The 15,867-nt window shown below is 36.6% G+C and overlaps 1 protein-coding gene across 2 annotated transcripts; it reads right to left on the minus strand.

The window, feature by feature from the left end:
• Nucleotides 1-1,264: 1,264 nt before the first annotated feature.
• On the minus strand, nucleotides 1,265-15,684 carry gls2b (glutaminase 2b (liver, mitochondrial)). Of its 2 annotated transcripts, none has more exons than XM_006782781.3 (18): nucleotides 15,390-15,684; nucleotides 14,940-15,039; nucleotides 14,699-14,820; nucleotides 11,904-12,033; nucleotides 11,600-11,679; nucleotides 10,903-11,066; nucleotides 7,075-7,133; nucleotides 6,552-6,584; nucleotides 6,373-6,431; nucleotides 6,147-6,213; nucleotides 5,350-5,400; nucleotides 5,095-5,271; nucleotides 4,848-4,979; nucleotides 3,894-3,986; nucleotides 3,749-3,810; nucleotides 3,282-3,358; nucleotides 2,326-2,389; nucleotides 1,265-2,118 (listed from the first exon to the last, which is right to left on the minus strand). In XM_006782781.3, the coding sequence occupies exons 1-18, from the start codon at nucleotides 15,578-15,580 to the stop codon at nucleotides 1,962-1,964; spliced, it is 1,818 nt and encodes a 605-aa protein (XP_006782844.2). In that variant the 5' UTR covers nucleotides 15,581-15,684; the 3' UTR covers nucleotides 1,265-1,961. The 2 variants fall into 2 exon arrangements, with proteins under 2 accessions (XP_006782844.2, XP_087697115.1); XM_087840989.1 differs by having other exon boundaries at nucleotides 14,940-15,059.
• Nucleotides 15,685-15,867: the final 183 nt, after the last annotated feature.

The following is a 15,867-nucleotide window of genomic DNA, read 5'->3' on the forward strand; positions in this document are numbered from 1 at the left end:
ACCATAGTCTCTTCAGGCGGCACCAGTCTCTCTGAGCGTCAGCTTAATCTTATATAAGCTCTTTATTGCTCAGCAGTGCTCTTTCTCTCCACAAATCTAAGGCACACTGTTACACCTGATAACAACTGATACTGTAGGTTGACCAGTTTGCAGACAACACGGACACATGTTGGAAAGGCACATAGTGCCATCTGATGGATTAAAGAAAAAATGAAGCATTTGTGCTCTGTGGCTACAGTCTATTGTATCATATGCATGAAATTAGAGGTACAATCTGTCAATAATTATTCCATTCCATCCATTCACTTCCGCTTATCCTTTTCAGGGTCGCTGGAGCCTATCCCAGCTGTCATAGGGCGAGAGGTACACCCTGGACAGGTCGCCAGTCTGTCGCAGGGCCAACACACAGGGACAGACAACCATTCGCGCTCACATTCACTCGCACATTCACACCTTGTGGCAATTTGGATTATCCAATTAACCTATCCCCACAAGTTGCATGTCTTTGGACAGTGGGAGGAAGCCGGAGTACCCGGAGGGAACCCACGCAAACACGTGGAGAACATGCAAACTCCACACAGAAAGACCCCGGCCTGATGGTGAAATTGAACTCAGGACCTTCTTGCTGTGCGGCAACAGTGCTAACCACTGTGCCACCGTGCTGCCCTCAATAATTATTAACTCTACATTTATAAATAAAGCATTGGTAAGGAGAGGGAAGTCTTAACCCTGTAATGTCAAGGATATCATATTTGTTATGAGTTTTTGTGAGTCTTAAAGACTCTTAAAGACTTAAAAGTGTGACTTCTAAGCAAGAAATTGCACAAAAATTGGATTTAACAAAAATAGTGTAAATTAAAGCTCATATATGCACATTTATATTTATTTATTTATTACATTTTTCCAGAAGGTTAAATACACAATCCTGTTTCAGAAAATGTGATTTTTTTTGGCAATTATTTCATGGTACAGTCTTTATATGGTTAAAATAATGTGGTGCACATTTGTTAATACTCGCTAAATAGTTCTTATTACATTACTTGCTCCATTTGTTTTCATTGAAATATCTTGATTATGCAAAACACACACTCCTGCTGCTTTTTCATCATGCATTCAGTTGATTTACTGCGTGCTGCAAAATATTTAATATCAAATTTGTCACACTATGAAGCATGGACTAACTTAATGAAATCAAAATAAAATCAATTTATGGGTGGCATACATGGATTTAATGCCAAACCTTTCACATCATTTTGTTTTTGGAACCTAATTTATTATGAGGCTGGAGATCATAAAGTACCACACTGAGACTCATTGTCTCTTTTTTTACAGTAATAAACATGCAGTTTTCCCAAGTCACGGTATAAACAGTGACATAAAACTGTGATATTATGTCATTGTGTTTATGGTATGGATTTCAAACAATTTAAATACGCTGAGTTTGATAGTTGGTTTGACTGGGAGTAAAAAAGACCAGTGTCACACAACATTCAGACAAGGCAAAGGAGGGAAAATCCTTTATAGAACAAAAACAACAAGCACCTTCCTGTTATCAAAAATCTTTTACACCCTGTCACCTGCTGCTGAAATCCATGTAACTTTGAGTCAGGTGGCATCAATTTCCCTTTGTGTGGCACTACATTGTACTCGGTTGCACTTTGACAGAGATATTAATCAAGTGAACCTCACACATATATACATTATAGAATAGAAATGCTAAACGGACTGTAGTGTTCTTAAAATACAATAAAAATATTAATCACAAAAAAGAAACGCTAAACAATAAAATATTCACCTGACTGGAATTTGAAGAAAATCTTTCATAAAGCTCCATGACAGTTATATTCTGTTGTTTGTGCGTCACTCATGTTACGTGCTACAAATGGACACCCATATTTCTAAACTTGGAAAATTGCACAAATGCCCTGGTGTATTACAGTTTCAGAACTTTATTTTAGCTATCACACCATGCCATCAATGGTGTCAAGCTTCTGGGGATGCACAGCTTCACTCTGCTTCTTTTCCTGCTGCCTGCACTCTTGCTGGTAATCTTTGAGCACCTTCACTAGCTCGTCATGCCCAAATTGCATGGCATCATCGACCGGTAGATTCCCCCACCTGCAAGTGATGGAGAGGCAATTCATAAAACTATGGATGACAAAATCCAAGAGTATACAAACTGTGGTATTGACATCGAGTGCTGATAAATAATTGGAAAAGTTTAGTTGATGGAAAAAGGCTCTTTACAATGAAGTAGTATGACAGTACAGGGTTAATGTAATCAATTGATTATAATTAGAATTATATACAAGGTATTTATCTCACCTGTCTTCTACAAATGGATCGACTTTGCAGGTTTCAGTGAGGAATTTTACTACATCCATGTGACCTAAGAATATAATTTTTAAAAAGCAAAAAAAACAAATTGTCACCATTGACAAATTAATCTAGTAGCATCACAGAATTAGAAATGGAGAAGAAAATCTGCTAAAATAAAAACAAACAACAATAAATATGTAATTACTAATTCCTTCTATTGCAATCCAGCTCAGAATGGCATTTAGGAATCTTTGTCTTTTCCCTTTTGGAAGAAAACTGCTGTTACTTCCATGTTAATCCTCTAAACAAATAGTTTGCTTACGAGGCTCTTTTCAAGAGAAATGTTACTGCTGTAGTCGTGGCAGCGGAGTATTAAATCTGTGCTGTGAATAAACTAACATCGCAACAGAAGACAAATAATCTACCATATGGTGCTCTGTAAGGGTTCATGAGCTGGTTCATTAGTGGCTTGTATAATGTGAGCCAGAGGTACTGAACCTCTACTGTTAATCATGAGAATAAACAAAGTGAAAACGTTGCACTAATTACTGCTGTGAACATCAAAACAAACGATTTAACAAGTTTAAGTATTTTTCTATCAGTCAGCGATGAAAAGAAATGACAGAGTGAACAGACGCCATTCTTTTAACTGAGAGAAGACAGTGGATAAGTAATAAAGGTTGTTTTTATCTGCTATACCAACCAATCATCATTAAAACTGAAATCTGAAACTTTCTGCATCTGTTATCTTACAATTACACCAAGTTTTCTTAAACATCTATGACAAACTTTTGTGTTGTAGCAAAACTTTAAATGTATGTTGTTTGGATCAAAGTCATGATTAGTTTGATCTTAGATGATGACTTAAGCTAACTGCACTTGTTTTGAAGTCATTCATTTAAAAATAAAAATAAAAAAATTACCGAATAAGTGTAAAATTAGCCTGAACTTATGAAGCTTACCCTCAGCTGCAGCAACATGAAGCGCTGTTCGAGAATCATAGTCTTTGAGGTCCATGTCCATGGAAGAAAGTGCAAATCTGCAAAACAAATCACTAACAGTCAGCTACTTTCAAGTGCTCCCTTATTCACAAGGGGTCGCCACAGCGGGTAGCCCTGCATGTTTGATTTGGCAGATTTTTTCACTAGCTGCCTTTACTGATGCAACCCCAAAGAGATTTGTATCTCCTCCCTGAAACAAATTGTGGATTCCACGCTTGTCTTATTAAAAAAAGAAAGAAAAAGAGAGAATGCTTATTGGTCTTATACTCTATGCTCTGATTCTGTATTAGGTATAAAAGGTCATTTTGTTCACTACACCTTACTAGTAATAAACATTGTTGAGGTAATTTGATCCAGGGCCTGTTTTAGACATTGTGAGGGAAATGTTTTATAGAGGACAGACAAAATCAAGAGTCTCGATTATCTACCTTCTCAGTGCCGATACATCTCCACTGTAGGCAGCAAACAACAAGTTGAAAACAGACTTGTTCTGCAAAAACATCATAGAGCCATAAACATGGAGGCTTAGAGCACATATTACATACAGTACCAAACAGAATACGAGCAACTCACCCTGTCATCTCCATCCTGTCTGCGAGGGTCCTGTTTCTTTACAAAGTGCCTCAAGTTGTCGTAATTGTGAAAATTGAACACTGACACAAGTTCCTAAGAAAACAAAAACAGTATGATTTAATCTTTAGGGGGGGAACAAAAAAATTATTTATTCTGTTTTGTTCTGTCAAAAAAAAAAATAATTAAAGATTATAAAACAGAATATAACAGCCACAGAATACGTCAGGTTTATTAGACATTTTGCACTCTGTAAAGCAGGGGTCTCGAACTCCAGTCTTTGAGGGCCAGTGTCCTGAAACTTTTCCATGTGTCCCTGTTGCAACACACCTGAATAAAATTTGTAGATCATTAGCAAGAGTATAGAACTTGACTGAATGCTGAAGTGGCAACCCCTAATCCTACTCAAGTAAATTTAAGTAAATGTAAGTGTTTGGAAAAATATACTTCTAAAACTACTTTTATTGCACTGTGTTCATTCACTCACAAGCTGCTGTAGCATGCATTCAAGTTGTATAGATTCTCGCTAATGACCTACTAATTGTACTCAGGTGTGTTGCAGCAGGGACGCATGGAAATGTTTCAGGACAGTGGCCTTCTAGGACTGGAGTTTGAGACCCCTGCTGTAAAGCAACTACAGACACATTCTGGGGGAATATTTATGGTATTAGTCAAAGCCAGGCTTCTGGCTTTAAGAGGATGTCGATAGTGTAATGACTGCAAGTTATTTATCAAACTAAACTGCTTATTACTGTAATCATCATCATCTTTAAAAAAAATTAAAGCTTCTACCATGAGGCCTGAAGTATTGAAGACTTCAGAGCCAATTTAAACACGACAAAAATATTACAAAGGCCAGGATGTTCTACTTGCATTAAAAATTCAAATTAAAACATTAACGTGAAAAAACAAAACATAAGTGGTCTAAATATAATAAAACAGAAACTGTTTTCTTGCCTGACAGAAGTGTATTCCTCGGACACTATTTCCAACCCTGTCCAGTGGAGGAGACCAGCACATCACTCCCATCACATTGGGGATCACCAACAGAATTGCACCGGATACTCCTGATTTTGCAGGCAAGCCCACCTGTGAGATGAGAACGAGAGGCTGAATGTGCCATTTGTTCTAGGTAATGAGATTATTGCTATTTTTGTTGTGACACAGTGAAGTGCTTGTTCCATCACATCCTGCTGTTACTCACATGAAAAGCCATCTGGCCGGAGAAATCATACATGCCACAGGAGTGCATGAGGCTCAGGGTGTTTCGCACAGCCTCAGTACTCAGGACACGCTCGCCTGTAATTGGGCAAATTCCCCCATTGGCCAGAGTGGCAGCCATGATGCTTCCTGACTCACAGGTTACCTCAATGGAGCAAAGCTGAGAGGAATAGTCAGTTTATTATTGAAACTACTGAATCATTTTTCATAAATAAAAGACTCTTCATTGACATTTTACCTGGAAGTAGAAGTCAAGGGCATCGATCATATCTGCTCCCAGAGGAAAACACTGCGGAGTGAAATATTATCATCATGAGTATCTGATTGACCAAAGTAAGCAGAATATTTATCTGAAACTTGGCAATTTGGTTTCATGAAAATTAAATAATATAAAAACATTATTATAAATGTGGAATATGACTGCTGAGTACCTGATCAAAATATACATTTTATAATAGGTTAAAATGGATAAAAATACAGTATTTAGGTTTTAAATGTTAGCTTTTCCTTGTCATGTGTGTCATCTATTGAGTTTCTAACATGACCTCATGTGGACAATTTTTGAGTTGTCCAACATATTAAAAGTAATACAACCATTGCTAAGGAAAAATCAGTCGTTCTTGGAGGTTTCTGGCTGGCTTCTGATTTGTGTCCTACAGGCCTTATTCGCTTGATCCTTGATTGTCACCATGATTGTCACACATCATAAAATGGCAAACAAGTTAATGTCATTTGGTTAGTGGTAACTTGTCTGCAAACCTCAATGAGACACTCAGTTGATCAATTAGTCATTACTTTCATAATTAAATCATGGATGATTAATTTTGATTGTTTTTAATTACTAAAAGATAAGTACTATCAAGTTGAAACTTTTAAATTCAAATATGTGAGCCTTAGGAAATGTTTTTTCAACATGTACACAACTGCATGATCTAAACTGGTTTGACTTTATAATATTTCATCTAGAACAAAAAAAAAAAAGGAACTTTTGAAGTCTGAGATTTTAAACAGAGTTCCAAATGTTCTGAACCTAACCTTCTTCTCTTTCATGTAGTATCCGATGGCAAAATTCCTGTCGCCTGTTTCTTTTTCTGACTGGAACCTGAGACAAAGAAACAGCAGAAATCAATATAAAAAAACATCAATAATGCAATAGGTAGTGGACTAAACCCATAACACAGTAAGTCTTTTCACTCATGCTTGTGCTAAATGGAGGCAAATAAATACAAAATACTCCAACTCTATTTTGAAATGCACTCACGTGGCATTGCTGAATCCTACATATTCTTGGCCAGCCATCTTTTTCACAAACTCCATAACCTGTAAAAAAAAAAAAATAAATAAATCTGTGCTTTTTCAGCATACCTCTGAGCACCAAAATAATAATCCTACATTTTTATATTCATGGTCTAAACAGAGTAGAAAATTCACATTACTTACATAGTCAAACTTTTCTGCCTTATTTGAGTGAGGCTGAAAACAAGGAGAGTCGCTTGCTTGTGTAAAAACAAACAGTACTGAGTATAATTGCCACATTCACTCAGCTCCTGCATTCAGAAGCTGGTACTAATTGCACAGTATAAAAACACGAATGTGTTACTGATTGCATGATTTAGTATCCTATTATCAGCAGTAAGAGAAGAGCAGGTAATGATCATAAACCAGGTGGTCCAACTTTAAGGCAAACATTGAATATGCTATAGAACATCACAAATTTTCATGCAGTAAAACATCTGATGCATTAAGTTGTTTTTAAATTGAGTGCATAACTTGCTATTGCAAAGTACCATTGCTGCAAGAGTCTTACTCAACAGCAGGGTAAACACAGTTAGTTAGTGCATATTTTAATAGTAATTTCTTTATTTAAGAGATTTGAGCTTCAAAAATATATAAAATCTGCAACTAACCTTTTGCTCCCACAGTCTTTCACTAAAAAGAGAGTGATAACTGTTCATCTGTCTACCTTGATAAGAGAGCTGATCAAAATGGCTCCAGCATTCACCATGGGATTATGGGGCTTATCTATGAGACGGGACAGTAAGATAAGACACAGGGTTGAAGACAAATTCTTTATGAAATCAATCAATCAATCAATCAATCAATCAATCTTTATTGGCAGACTTCATGTCCATAAAAACAAGACAGAAACACAACCCCCCCCCCCCCCCCCAACACAAGGTATAGACCATTAAATATATATAAGTATATAAATAAGTATATAAAGCATTTGTAAAAATATAAAACCATAATATACATAAAACACAATTACTTAAAATAAATCAATAAATACACAAACACTTTAACCAGTGCTTTCTCAGACTGGATGAGTAATGGGAACCACTCACTGTCGGATCTGTAAGTGCTAAAATTATACTGTTCCTCGAACCATCCAGTCGTTCTCTAAAATTGAACATTAACTTTCTTAAAAGTGCTTTAAAAGTCCAAACACCCACAGCTACAAACATCTGGCTGGCACTACCACTTCTAGGTATCCTTCAAAGGATTCTCATTGCATCATTATATGCAACATGTAGCTTCAGCATGCTACATTGTTTGTAGGATGACCACAAGGGGGCAGTATATAGCGGTGTGCAATACGCTTTAAACAAAGCCACTTTAACTGGAAGTGAACAAAAGCTGAATTTGCGTGCAATCGTATTTGCCTGCACATAGAGCTTGCATCGTTGTCTGTACATGTCATCATCATCATTCATTTGCTCAGTAATAAAGTGACCGAGGTATTTCACCTTTTTATGAACTTCAAGAGTTTTTTGGGCCAGTTTAAACAAAGGGAAATTTAGCTGTTTATCCTGCTTGGTTCTACATATCAAAACAGCACTTTTAGCAGCATTGTACTCAATGTCATATTGCACACCATATTCAGTACAGACATTAAGAAGATCCTGTAATCCAGCACTGCTTGGACTAAAGACAACCAGGTCATCTGCATACATAAGATGATTTATCAATGTTTTACCTAATATACACCCAGTGTTACAGGCTCTCAGCTGTATGGACAAATCATCAACATATAAATTAAATAAAATTGGAGACAAAATCCCACCCTGTCTGACACCATTGCTGACACCAAAGGGGGCAGAAATACTGCTTCCCCATTTAACCTGCATGTTCTGATGAGCGTACCAGTAAGAGAGAATCCTCACGATGTATTGAGGAACTCCCCGTGTCTTCAATTTATCAAAAAGTTTTCTGTGGTTCACTTGGTCAAAAGCCTTAGAGGCTAATGTAATAATGATTTTGTACAAAGGACTGAAATCAATCTCTATAATATGTGAATCGACATAAGAGTTGTGGTCTGAAGTTTATATACACTTGTTATAGTAATTTGGAGATTTTAATGATTTCTTTGCACTGCTGTTTTTCCAGGGTAGAATGATTGTACAGCAAACATCTTCAATTACTTAAAAAAAACAAGAATTGGGTACACAAGATTGTAATTATTGTGGATTTTCTCTAATTCAAACAACGTCAAAAGTATATATGCAGGTTCAAATATACATGCAGCCCCCACTCTTAACAAATTGCACCTCAACCAGATGCTTTTGGTCACCATCAACATGCTACTGGGAGGACTGGATTTTTGACCACTATTCTTAGCAGAGTTCAATGCTAGAGTTCAACCCAATGAGTGTCAAACAAATTCTTTTCATGCTGGCAAAAAGAGACTTCAGTACCACTTGTAGCTTCTAGCTTACTAACAAAGCTAATAGGGTGTGGCGTTGTCAGGTTAAAAGACATTGTAGAACCTTCAACAACAGTTACTTAAAAATTTTAATTTTGGCCTGTATGTATACTTTTTAACTAGGGGTGGGTTTTTATAATCGATTTATCTATTAAAATCGATTCTGGCTTGGATAACGTGAAATCGATTCTTTAAAATCCTGAATCGATTTTTTTATATAAATTTATTTTGCCAGAAATGCCAGAATCTCAGGTGAAATCTCACAAAATTTCAACAACCACCAAACAGCTAAGACAGTAAATGAGAGCAGGAACACGGATTCTGCACAGAGACTTAAACACACAGCGCAACCCGCGGATCAGAATCAGTTAGATGTCGCCTTTTTCACGGTCGGGGCTGAAAGCCGACAGCTCGCTGATTCTGATGTTTCAGCGGGTCCGCGCTTTGTGTTCATGCCCTTTATGCGCCGATTCTAAAGCTGTTAGTTTGATGTCTCTCCAAACAACATTGACGGAACCAGCAGCAAAAGAAGATCCAAACTACGCTTCATATAAACATCGTCATGTATTCACTCTGACTTTTCCTGTTTTGCTTCGACCACGATGCACAGCTCTCTCTCTCTCGCTCTCTCTCTCTCCCTCTCTCCCCCCTCTCTCTCCCCCCCTCTTTCTCTCTGTACTGTTTTCTGCATTATTCGCTTGCTTGTTACGCACAAGTCTACCGTTGTTTACAGTGCTGTCGGCCGACGTTTTTTTTCGTTTTATATACTTCCAAAAAGAAAACCTAATTTCTGCTGTTCAATACTGAACAAATTTAAACTTTTTTAAATTATGCAAAATGCAAAACGCTTAGCCGTGTCTCTGATAAAACCGCTGTAACTTCAGAGGTAATGTTCATGTATTGATTAATGGTTTTCTTTCGTTTGTGATGTACTGCAGAATATTTTTATAAAATCCCAGGCCAGGAAAACCACCTTCATGTTTTTCTGTGTTTCATCTTCAGCTACTTTGACACAAAGGCCTCTGCTGTGATGCTCACACCTTTGATAAAGTCTTGTGTGTGTCAGCTTCCTTTTTATAGATACAAAAATATGTAAATGTACTGATCTGAATTATAATATTTCTGACTGTCAAAATTTCCCAGATTCAAATCGAATTAAATCGAATCGTGGATCGAATCGATTCGGGACCTTGTGAATCGGAATTGAATCGATTCTAGAAATCAGTGACGATACCCAGCCCTATTTTTAACCTTTTTAGATTAGAGAAATTACAAAGCATATTCAAATTTGTGCACCAAATTCTTTTTTTGATAAAATATTTTCATATTTTTCAAAATAAAGCTGTACAATCATTCCACATTCAAAGAAATCATTAAAATTCCTGAAATTACCACCAAACATACATGCTCATGATGGGTATATGTAAATTTCTGACCACGAGTGCATATTTTAAAAACAGGGTCCTGACAAAATTCCTAATGTGCTTGAAATATAATCTGAATAACAGAATAATATTTGTACCAAAAAAGTACTGCAAAAACAAATTTACAAAATGTCTTTAAATGTATATTGTGTTACCAATTTTTTTTTTTAAAAAGGGCAACCAGCAAATATTTGTTCTTTTTTTTAACTGAAAAACAATTACAAACACTACCTTGTTACCAAAATAGCAACTAATCAGTTTATTACATTTCATTAATTATTATTGGTGTAAAATTTGACTCGGTGGAACAGAAATGGCCTGAATTTCACAGTATTTCTCAGAGAAGGAAACCAGTGTCAGTGACAGTTGTAAAGGACCTAAATTCTGTGTCAGAGTAACACAGCTTGATATTAAGCAGAAGAATAAAGAAACATTATGATAAAATTATTATGAGAATATAAATTCGGGTTTCATCTGGACGAAGACATTGTTCATCCAGTTAGTTTAGCACTTATGCAGGAATAAAAGGAAACTAAGATACATGTTATGTGCTGTGCTAGATGCATCATAACTAGATTTCTTTGAACTTTAGGTGTCATTTCCGCACGCTGATTGCATTGATAGATTTTTATAATCCAATAGGAGGTAATGAGGCTTTACATACCTTCATCATCAAGTGAAAGCACATTGAACTTGAGTCCACTGGGCTCCATGCCAACATAGCGGTGAACCTTCTCAGTTTCTGACTCATGTACAGCAATGGCATACTGCAGGGGCTTCACGCAGGACTGCAGGCAAAACGGCTGTTTGGTGTGGCCTACTGAGTGCCTGCAAAATGAAAACAGAATAGACCTTTAGAGCCTACACAATCTTGAAAATAAAGTGACAGTCATACTGAATGTGCAGTATCACTTTTTAAAAAACGTATGAACTATGTTTAAGTAGAGACTGAGAGAACGCTCATTTATATTTGATCCACCTTCTGAAATCTGTAGCAAATGCACTGTGTATGAAGATTATAAGACTGGAACTAAAAATTAGATTTTGATTACAGAAATGTGTATCAGTAAGTCTGTGACTCAAAATTGGACAAAAATAAAACAAAAGTACAGCAAAACATTAGGCTGATGTTCTGTAAAAAAAAATTCACATCAAATTGTCTTACAAAGAATATGTCAAATCAAATAAATCTAGTTACACACTAGCCAAGAAGAATCTTTGTTCCCGGCTGTCATTCAGTGATAGCTGGGAAATCACAATCTAATGAGGAATCTCATAATATATGAATAAAATAGCTCTATGGGTCTCTACAAATCTCACAAAAGACTCTCATTTAGATTATTCAAATGTTTAGTTCCTACCTCTGTCCGTCAACTGTACACAAAGACACACCCCATAGCTCTGGGCTGAATTTAGCTAGCTGGGGAATGTAGTCTGCAACCTGCAGTCACAATGAGAAACACAGTTGAAGTTAAGACAGAAGTAATGCTCATTCAGAAGTAATTGTTAGAACTAATGTTAATGTAGTAGAAGAGATTCCTTATTTACTCATCAAGTATTATGTTTAATGTGTGCAGATATTGGGGCAGCAGGATGAATTAAGAGAAAGCTTTACGCAGCAAATAAACCATCATAGCATGGAAAACTAAATTAGAAAATGTTTACCTTCCCATCACTTTGCTTCTGCACTTTTTCGTAGATTTCATTTATTTTCTGTACAAACAGGTCAAACTCAGGGATTATAAACTTCTTCCTGAAGGCCTGGATTAGCAGAACAATGTTTCCTCCTACACATCTAAGACAAAAACAGCATAATGCAGAATTACTCAAGAGCCCTAAATAAAAAGAAAATACTTTCATTGTGTGTGCGTGTGCGTGTTGTTTGTGTACCTGTTTAGACATCTTTGTGGGGACCAAAGAATGGAAGTTTACTATACTTGTGGGGACCAATAGCCCTTATGGGGACCAAAATCCCGGTCCCCACAAGTTTGAAGGCATTTCAGATTCAAAATGCGGTTTTAGTTAAAGAGATACAATTGGGTTATGGTTTGGTATTAAGAGAGTTTAGGTTAGGGTTAGGCAATTATTTTTGATGGCTAGTGTTAGGGTAAGGGGCTAGGGAAAGAAAAGCATTATGTCAATTAGATGTCCCCACAATGATATGAGTACACACACGAGTGTGTGTGTGTGTGTGTGTGTGTGTGTGCGTAGCCTCTAGAGTAAGTGGAAGCCAGCAGCTGTCAGTTTTCATTAAGTGTGAGAAGCTGTTCCTTTGATCAAAACAACAGTGAATAAAACTGACATGTCCTGACACCGACTTTTACACCTCCATGTTTGGGATGGATCTTGATGAAATGCATGTAATTAATTATGACATTACAATATGTGTGAATTTATTACTGTATGAAAAATCTAACATTCTTAAGCTATATCTGTACGTATTTGCATTACATTATACAGTGTATCATTTTTCAATTTATTATTTATAAAGAAAAAAATTTGTATGCGCACAATTTGTGACACCAGAAGCCATAGCCTTAAAAATTGTATAAAACGTTGTCCATTTAGTTCCGACTTCTTCCACATTCTATAGTTCCGCCTTATCATTTTTAAACCTGTCTGAATGACTGAACATAAAGTACGTGGAAGACAAAAGAAGAGAGAAACAATTACGCATAACATCACATACAACAAATCCTGTACTAAAATGGATTGTTAGTGGAAGGTCAGGCTAAAAATAGTTTGGTCTCATGCCTGCACCTGCTTCCTCATGCATGGAAAACAAAACACCATGGACTGTCACAGCTAAGATAGCCCTCTCTGAGGGATAGTGTAACGAAGATTAAGTCCCATAAAAAAAACAACATTTTTCCCAATTGTGGGAGAAATGTAAAGTTAAATTTCCTGTCAACTGCCGCATTAGATCCATTTTTCTTGGCCACTGTTGCCCTTTAGAGTTTGCTAAAAGTTATTCTGTGTGCCATTTTCTTAACTTGATTTCTGACTTGCTAAACTGACACACAAATGACAAATCATGGGCTTATCCACAGACTGCATTGGTTTCACAGAGTGGCATAAGAAATAATATTAATAATAAAAAAAACCCACAATGAAATAACCAAAACAACAAAAAAAACTAAACAAAGGGAGCAAAACTATATCTCCAGCAGCCACAGGACTAACAGTTAAATGTCAGCACTTACAGGCAGTTCACCGCGAGGGTCGACGTACTGAGTGTAAATAAACCTAATGCAATGAAACTTAGCCTCATTTGATTTGTAGTGATCAAAGACATAAAGCGTTTACCAGCAATGTAAGCCATTTTTCCAAATTGAATCACACTCTGTAGACAGAGGCAGCTGCGGCTCAGGCTCGCTGTCCAATAACCACAGGGTTACTGATCTGATCTCTGTGTCCTAATTGTAAAATGCTTTGTTTATTAAGTTAAAAAAGTGCACACATTTCCAGCTAGACCATGGGTATTAAACTTAAGGCCCAGGGGCCAGAATTGGCATAATGGACAGCTTTGGAAAATGTGAAGGGGTTATAAATTTTTGTATTTTTAACTGTATTTTAATAGGTTTTGCAGCATTTTATGCTTTTAAAGACCTCCCTCATCACAATTTATATTACACCACAGTAATTAAAAAATATATGAGTATTTAAATAAGAGAAAAGTTTCTGTTTTTTAATACTGACTTTACAGTGAATCCACAAGAAAAGAGCATTCTCTGTAAATTAAGAGAAACTTTCTGTTTTGTAATTGCAGGAAATTCTGAACAATTAGCTACCAGAAATTCTTGTTTCCTGTCTTGTGAAAGATTTATTTCAATTATTTCATCTACTACATCACCATTGCTATATCATATGGAAAATCTAGGACTTACTGTGTAATTCCACTTTTTTCTGACATTATTCTCAGAGATTAAATGTGTAAAACTTTTTTTTACATCATTAGAAAAGAGAATTTCAATGGTTAGGCCTACTTAAAATCAAAGTGATATAAAATAATTATCTAGACTTTCCTCTATCTTCTACTGGTTGGACTTCAGTAGAAGATAGAGGTTGTCTTTTAAACAGTTTGCATTTGTAAAATTTACAAGATATGGGGGTTATCATGGACTACTACAGTGGAGTTGACTGCTCTCTTGTCAGTAGGAAAGGCACAGTCTTTCTAATCACAGTAAAATTTCTGTTATATTCATAATGCCCTGGTAGTAAACCTGTATATACAAGACCATGCCCCCCAAATTGCTCCAGAACCAAATTGCAGGAAAATACAAAAATAATTCTTTAATTAAATTAAGTTTTGGTCAGACTGGATTCTTTTTAGTTTAATTAAAGCATGATTAACTGACTCATTTCCCAATCATTTTGAACTGCCTGTGTGCTTTAGAGGTGCTATTGACATCCATTTTCTTAGCCTTGAGAAACCGCTTGACTTGGTTGCCTCATGTCACCTGTGGAAAAGGTCTTTGTCCATCATCACCTCGCCAACAGATTCCTTCACGGCCTCTCGGAGCTTCTCCATGCAGTCTTTAAGGCGAGGATCGGATGGGTGAAGGCCATTTTTTTTCAGTGCCTGCAAATAAGAAGTTGTCAGCATTAATGCCATTGCACACAGTATGTACAATAAATAGGATAGGATATATTCAGTGGCAACAGTGCATATAAAGTAATGTACAGATGATGTCTGCTTACTGCTGTAAAGTATGAGATGGGCACTTGCTCTTTTCCCTCTGTGATGGTGTAGAAAAGCATGTTTTCCACTCCGGAACCAGATGGCTTTGAATGCATTTTCCTGGTGAAGTGAAGAGCACACTCTTGAAAAGAGGAAAACAATCAAAGGAAGTGTTGGATTCCCTTAAAAAACAACAACAACAACAACAAATAAAAGACAAGTTTGCTTTTATAGCCTACACATGCTGCACACACAGACATAACCACCTATATGGAGGTCCATATGGTGACTGTTCTCTTCCTCCTATAGTTTCTCTGTGCCCATAACACAGAAAACAACTGCTCATGCACAAATAATTATATACCAGCATATGGCAGATAATAGTTAATGGTGTGGAGGCGTTCTGTTTAAACGAATTCACACCAGTAAGAAGGTGCTGATTCTCACCAGTTTAGCACACACATACTTACATTTTCAGATGCAAACGATCTTGTAGTGCAGGGGATCGTCTCTGAAACTGAGTTATTGATTTCGTGCCCAAACAGCATGCTTGTTGCACGAGGAAAATTTTCTTCGCCACATCTGTATTTTTGACCATTAGTTGAGCAGAGTTTGACAGGCGCAGCGCGTTCAGGAAATGCATGGTTGCGACAAACGGCATAATAAAGCCTTCGCGATAGTTCGTTCAGGATGAAATCAACACAGATAACCTTGCTGTTATTTTCTGAGCTGGACGCCAGCTGATCGTGCGAGGTTGTTGACTTACCAGCTTTAGGCTGAAGTTGAAGTTTTGTTACCTTCATGTGTCATCGGAAAGGTGGGACTTTTTTTTTTTTTACAAGCCCTTTACAAGTACAGTTCATTTACTTGGAAAAAAAGATTTAACTTAAAATATATAGAGATCTCGACTACTTAAACAGCACAACAAGAAACAGGTTTATATTATTA

The sequence above is a fragment of the Neolamprologus brichardi genome, chromosome 5 (assembly GCF_056152115.1).
Source record: "Neolamprologus brichardi isolate AB-2024 chromosome 5, ASM5615211v1, whole genome shotgun sequence".
Taxonomy (NCBI): Eukaryota; Metazoa; Chordata; class Actinopteri; order Cichliformes; family Cichlidae; genus Neolamprologus; species Neolamprologus brichardi.